The 7,017-nt window shown below is 38.2% G+C and overlaps 1 protein-coding gene across 1 annotated transcript; it reads left to right on the forward strand.

Annotated features, from left to right (window-relative positions):
- Positions 1–1,141: 1,141 nt before the first annotated feature.
- On the forward strand, positions 1,142–3,677 carry LOC116193867. Its single transcript, XM_031522612.1, has 3 exons — positions 1,142–1,275; positions 2,405–2,603; positions 3,226–3,677. Exons 2-3 carry the CDS (start codon positions 2,422–2,424, stop codon positions 3,410–3,412), a joined length of 369 nt encoding a protein of 122 aa, XP_031378472.1. The 5' UTR covers positions 1,142–1,275; positions 2,405–2,421; the 3' UTR covers positions 3,413–3,677.
- The last annotated feature ends 3,340 nt before the right edge of the window (positions 3,678–7,017 follow it).

A 7,017-nucleotide genomic window follows, 5' to 3' on the forward strand; every position in this document is an offset into this window, starting at 1 on the left:
AACTTGAGAATGGGTCTCTAAAAAACTGAAAGGGGATCAAGGGGCTCATCTGGGAGGCTCCAAGTTGATGAGTTTAATGAGAGGACCAAATCCTTAAACATATAACTGTCTCCAACTTTAACATATAAACCCACCCCTGCTAACTCTTATGCCATTGATTCTCAGGTTCAACGATGACCGATGATTGCCATCCCGAACTCACCCCTGCTAGCTTTTCAGAAGAGTTGACAGCAAGATCAGGTTTCTGTTGAAGGGTCTCAGGGCAAGAGACCACGAGATGACATGGGTATTTGAAGCACTCCGGAGCTATCAAGAGAGCATGAAGAGAAGGCCGGAAGGCGTGGTCAGCCTCGCCTTCGAAATCAAGAGAGAAGATGATGCCCTTAAACGCTTTATGGAATCCAAAGAGTGTGCATCGCGCTTGTGGAGGCACTGAACCATTTCTTCTGGAAAAAGGAGGAATAAATCGATACTCGATTAAACACATCAAATTTGTGAGATTAAAATATAAAGATTACGAATGGTTATGATGGGATTAGTTATCCCTCCATAATCTCTCTAGATTATTATAATTCTTTCCATAACCTATCCCTTCATAATCCTCCACAACTTTCAATCCAAACAAAAGTGTTTTTTTCTCGAGAACATTTTTCCTCGATCAATTCGTCAAGTCGTATTTCAATTGCAAGGTACGTTAAACCCATTGACGAGTATACGTTTTCATAATCATCTGATGTTTTGAACTATATATTTTTGGAACACATCCTTCACAACATACTCTATGTACACGTAAATATGCCGAAGACTTTTCGTTACGAAGACCTAAATATTAAACTTTAGGAATAGAAGTTTAATTTCCCCAAGGAAATTACCGGATAAAAAAAAAGAGAGAGAAAAAGAAAAAAAGAGGAGGGATCACTGGATCGGTGATTGAAAATGCTTCAACACGAAACCAGTGAGCCTCTTCTCTGGGCCGTAAACTCGGGCCTCAAGGCCCAAATTTAGCAGGCCTCAACTCAGAAATAGATAAATGGCATAAGGTCGGGCTTTATTTTCGAAAATACCCCTCAAAATTAATTTCTCTTTTTTTTTTTAAGAAAATTTATTTATATTATTTTATTTAAATAAAGAATATGAAAAACAAAAAATCAAAAACAAAAACCACTGATCCTAATGCCATTACCCTCTTCTTCTTCCCCGTCCTTCCGCAGCTCTGATTGACGAGCAAGGCAGCGGCGTGAAAAGCAGATTCAGATTCAAGTCGGCGAGACAGAGGTGAGTTTCTGCTGATTGACTCCGAGTAATTCCCTCATTGCGGTCTTCCTCAGTCGATCGAGTAATCCGTTCGATTTCGCCTCGTGTTGTAGTTCTCAGATCTCGCGTTTCTTTTCGATGTTTCCTCGGTTGCTCCGTTGATGGAGCTCCGTTGTTGGGTCGGTGCGATCCGAACCGTGTTCGCTTGCCTCAGTGGTTCAGTGGAGGCGCTGATTGCGAAATGCACCTTTGTTTTTTTTCTGTCGACCTGCTATGAGGATTTAAGCTCTCGAAGGACCAATGCTTTAGGCTGTTTTGCTAATTGTGTGGATACGATATTTCGAATTTGTGTTGGAAAATATCTGATCGGTTGAAATTGCTGCTGCTGAACTGGAGTCAAACGTAATTGTTGACCGCTCACATCACTCTGTGTTTCTTTGAACTGGGTGGCTTTTGCAGTCATTTCCTTTTGCTTTGATGGCTCTGTCAAGTTATGAGTTTGATAATAAAGATGTTGTAAGCTTCGGTTTTACTCAGTTGGACTTTGCTTTTTGAGTTTGTGGCAACTTTTGTGTAGAGACTGGAAGATTTGTGCCCGCTAATGTTTGCACCTAGCATGAAGCTATCTCGTAATGGCATGCTTATATATTTCAGAAATTAGCATGAAATGGGCATGATTACGAAGTTCGGTGCTGTATATGTGGTCTTCGTTCCTGCGCTACCAGAAATAGTTCCATCATCCATCTTATTGTCGCCTCTCTGCCTAGTTTGCCTTTTGGAGCTAAATGTAGCTTGCTGGAGCCTTCTTAACTCTTCAAGCTTTAAAATTCTTCCTTTTTCATATGTTGCTAGCCATTCTGTTCTTGTGCTTCATCAGGTTGCCTAGGCAATACATAGGGGAATCAGAAAAAGATATTTGGTTTTTGTACTTTATATTATGAATAGACAAGGGCTATGACTGTACATATCGATGATTGGACTGTAAAGTGTGGGACATGGTGTTTTGCTTCTAGCATTGTATATGCCGGAATCATTAGACTTTTCAGGCTCTTTTATTATTACCTTTCAGCATGATATTTTTTGAGGCTCTTATGTGTAATGCTTTGATTATTGTCTACCTCTCTAACAGTTTTGGTTTTCTCGTGCCCAGGCTTGACAGGTGAGCTGATGGCGTCAAAGCTGCATCAATTGAAATCAAAGGCCTGTCAAGCATCTCAGTTTGTTTCCAAGCATGGAACTGCCTACTACAAGCAGTTGCTGGTACAGAATAAGCAATATGTTCAGGAGCCACCAACTGTTGAGAAATGTAACGAATTGTCAAAGCAATTGTTTTACACTCGCCTTGCTAGGTAACATCCCTTTCTTCTCCTATGACATGGCTTTTTATTTATTTTCCTTTTACTGGTCTTGTTGGGTTCCCATGAAACTTTTAAAAAATTTAAAATTATTACGGTACTTTCTGAAATGCATTACACTTGTTAAGTTCAAGGTACCTTGATCCAAACAGTTGATGCTCAAGTACTTTTGACAATTGGAGGATCGCCTTTGTATGAGAAAGCATGGAGATTCTTGTGTTATCCAATATGTCAACCTGAAATTTTCTGTGTTTATCTCTATGGCTTTAGTGTTCGTTAGCGTCTTGATACACCTGTGTGGGTTTTGTAAACAAGTAAAACGTTGATCAACTCGGTATTTAGTGTAGAGCATGTAGAATCAAGCATTTATTCCTGCTTATGTTGGCTTCTCTGTTCCAGCAACTTGACTTGTTTTGTGGCACTTTTTTGCAAATGCTTGCTTGTAAAGCCTGATAAGTCGTTCCTGCTTCTAATGTTAACTTTGATAAGTAGGCCTCAACATCTACCAAGCATTTCTTAGAAAATATGAGAGTTTGGTTTGTCCTCTGCAGAAACAGATGTGCTCGGCTTCCATTATTTTTCTGATGTATTCTTTTGGTCATATACTATTTTACAGTATTCCTGGGCGTTGTGAATCCTTCTGGAAGGAAGTGGACTACGTCAAGCACTTGTGGAAGAGTAGGCCGGAGCTGAAGGTTGAGGATGCAGGAATTGCTGCCCTCTTTGGGCTCGAATGCTTTGCATGGTTCTGTGCAGGTGAGATCGTGGGAAGAGGATTCACCTTCACCGGTTACTATGTTTAATTTTTCGAGGAATGTCAATTTATAAGCTGTTGTGTTAGCTGCTGCGCCTGGGTCGAATATTCAGCGCCTGATATGCGATATTTTTCTCCTCCAAAGGATTTCACGTGAGATTTTTTGTAGCTGAGATACGACAGTGTTTTTAACTTTCGATTTGCCCAATAATTGATGTATCTTGAAGTGGCCTGAACAGCGAGGTAACGATGGTGCCATAACTGATACTGCAGTTGCTCTTTCTTCCTGTCTGGGCCCCGATTTTCCTCTTTCATATACTCAAGTTCTCCTGCTTAGATCGATTCAGCCCTGATATAATCTGTTAGCCCATGAATGATATGGATTTCTTGTACCTATGTTTTAGGCCTTGTTTATACGGTGCTTATATCTGTTAAATCAGAAGCACACGGCCATGCATGGCTCCGGAGCAATCTTCGGGGTGTGTTTTTTTTTGGATAGGTGGGGTGTGTTTGATACTTGAATAGGCGTACAGCGTTAGTGCAACTCTCTGCTCTGTGGTTACAATTATATTATCTGTGAATGAAGAGGTACACATTCTCAACAATCCCGAAGTAGGACAGCAAGCCATCAAACCCTCAACTGTCGCCACTGCCACTGCCGAGGGCCATCCGGTTTGTGGCCAAGCTGGTTGAGAAGCATAGCGGAGAAGATGCTGAAGTCATTGAGTGGCCGAGTTAGGGCCCCCAACGCCCTCCTGCTTGTCTCCCATATCTTAAAGACAGAAACTTTGAGCACCTGGTGCAAGCAGAGGTAGGGGTGTGCAGAAGATTAAAACTGGTCCGTATCTTCCGGCAGGCGAGTAGGACTATTTTCCTAATTGCACATGTGGACAAACAAAAATTAGAAAAACAAGAGAGTAATAATCGTGATGGCAAGAAAAGAAAAAATAATTATGAATCGAGTGCATTGTTGCGGTGGTGGGGAGCCTTCATGTCGGTGTTTTCTTTTTTTTTGGAAGTTACGAGAATTCATTCACAAATTGAAACTGAGTAAAGACAAAATGCTCAAGGAAAACAGAAATTACAAGATCAAAACAATCAACATATCCTCCGAGGCCAACTGCATGGGAAGATGAAAAAAAAAAGCCCCTACTATAAGTGATACTATTGTAGTAAGTTTTTCGAAATTCCAATCAAAATCCCTTGCCGTCTCACATGGTCCCCGAGAAAAAATCAAGGGTAGAAATGGCAATGGGTTTATGTAAATGGGTATTTCACCCATTCCAAGATTGATAAGTGCTTAATGGGTTTTACCCGTTGAGTCATGGAAAGGATTCAGGAATTTGAGACCAAAACTCTATAGGGTTTGGGAAGGGTTCAAGATATTACCTCAAAATCCGTCTCAAATTCATTAAGCATATATTTACCAAATTACCTTTCATATTACACATATTTACAAAATAATATTTATTAATTTCTTTTATTTCCCTTTATTATAATTCCAATTTCTAGTACTTGAAACACTTGTTTAGTGTTATGAAATTGAAATTCTTGTGGTTTATAATTTTTCAACATACTATGAACTTATAAATGTTGTGGTTCTTTTTTCTCGAGTATGTCATGAACTTATAAATGTTGTAGTTTATTTTTTTCGTAGAATCATTTGCCTGGAATTTATATTTTGTCTTTGAATATTTTTTGTTGCATCAAACTATTTTTTATAAATTAGATATTATGATAAGTTTATCTAAACTTTTCTCGCAAAATTATTAGCGGACAAAAAATAAATTCCTAGTGGGTTTTCATTAAATTAGTGGCAAGAATTTGGGAATTTTCCTTTAAGGACCCCAAGGATTGGGTGATTCCCAATATGGGGGTATCGATTCCCCTAAACCAAGAACCTACAATCGGAATGCTCCATTCCGATTCCAATTTCTCCCTTATTTTATAAACCAAACAAGACCTAAAATCTTAACGGGTTTGTAAAGGATTTATGATTGACTTTTCTTGACTGATACAGGTATAAGATGAATTTAGTCGTCCCAAACCCTCCTCAATGCCATTCCCTAACCGAGAGGGAGGGTTAGATCTAGACTTCTATATAGACTTTTCAAAGAGATATCAACCTCACAAGGAAGCCGTCACATCTTGGGTTACACTAAAAGAAAATAGACATATATAGACATGTATCACACTATAAAGTGGAAAAGAAAATGATATGAATATCTGAAATTTTCCGCACATGAAATAAACATATATCACACGATAAAGTGGACAATTACACATAACATCTTTTAGTATTATGAAGAAGAAAAACAAAAATAAAACCTAAAAATTGACTAAAATAAAGCATATGCAATGCACGTGCTATAATAGTAAAAGACTATCTTTTACAATACACCAGTAATGTCAATATTTTCCGTAATTTTTTTAAATAGTAAAATATATGATAAGTAAATAAAAAAAAATATATACAATGAATATAACTAAAATAATCACTTATATATGTGTAATATTTCTTAAAGAATTAACACAAAAAGAACTAATTCTGCGAACTAAACTCACATAGAAAGTAAAAGTTTAACAAATGAAAGTAAGGACATAAAAAAAATTGTTTTCAAAAAAATTGGGAAATTAAGTTTGTATAGTTGCACTTAATGTCTATAGTAATTTTGCATAATGCTGACGATCTAATAAATATTCAATGCACTTTAAAATTTTCACCAAACAATTTAAATTAGTCTAGCTATTAGCATTACCATCAAAATTTCTAATTATCATTGAACGTTCTTAGTATTCATGAAGATTAAACTTAAAAATTGTGAATAATTTATATGGAAAATAAATCCTTGCAACACACACTTTTGAGCACTAATTTTTGAAAAGAATTGCTAATACGTTTGAGTAGAGTAATATTTCAGAAGAATTCACAAATAAATTGTAAATACAGATCCTTAAAACAAAATCTACTTATAAGAGTGGTAAATTTTTTTTTTAAAAAAATACAATTATCTCTCCTCCGTATAGGAGGGACTTAATGGGCCTCCAGTCCATTGTTGGTACCCAATAGCTATTGATTGGCCCACCAGCCCCCTGTGAGAGACAGAGTGGAAAAATTCCAACTACGGGACTGATCTACGGATGAATCCTTGTTTATATACAGCTTTATCCCATAAGCAGGCGTCTCTTGTTAGACGCGTTGTTGCCGGAGGTGGTCACTCGTTGACACGCGTGAAATGCCGGACATAGATGTTGTTTGTTGGATGGAATCCTATGCTATGATTTCATCAGGTTATGCAGGTGCAGGGGATATGCAGGGGGCAATGATGCGATTCCCGCCAAGAATGATGAGACCCGACAACTAAAGGAACCCAAGATCGTTCCACGATCAGATTTGATGGACGAACCCTCAACCCGTTGCTTACAACATAAACAAGAACCTTGGTATAACTGACCTCAACCCGTTGTTTAATGCGAAACAAGAACCTCGGTATATAGGAAGACGCCACAAACGGTAATGGAAAGCCGCTTGATAAGTCGATGAAGACGCCACAAACGGTGGTGGAAAGCCGTTTGATAAGTCGATGATGAACGCCACGGAAACTTCCGATAAGTTCGATTAGTTCTTCAAGAACCAAAGAGAATACTCTCACA

Source organism: Punica granatum, chromosome 2 (genome assembly GCF_007655135.1).
Source record: "Punica granatum isolate Tunisia-2019 chromosome 2, ASM765513v2, whole genome shotgun sequence".
Classification (NCBI taxonomy): domain Eukaryota; kingdom Viridiplantae; phylum Streptophyta; class Magnoliopsida; order Myrtales; family Lythraceae; genus Punica; species Punica granatum.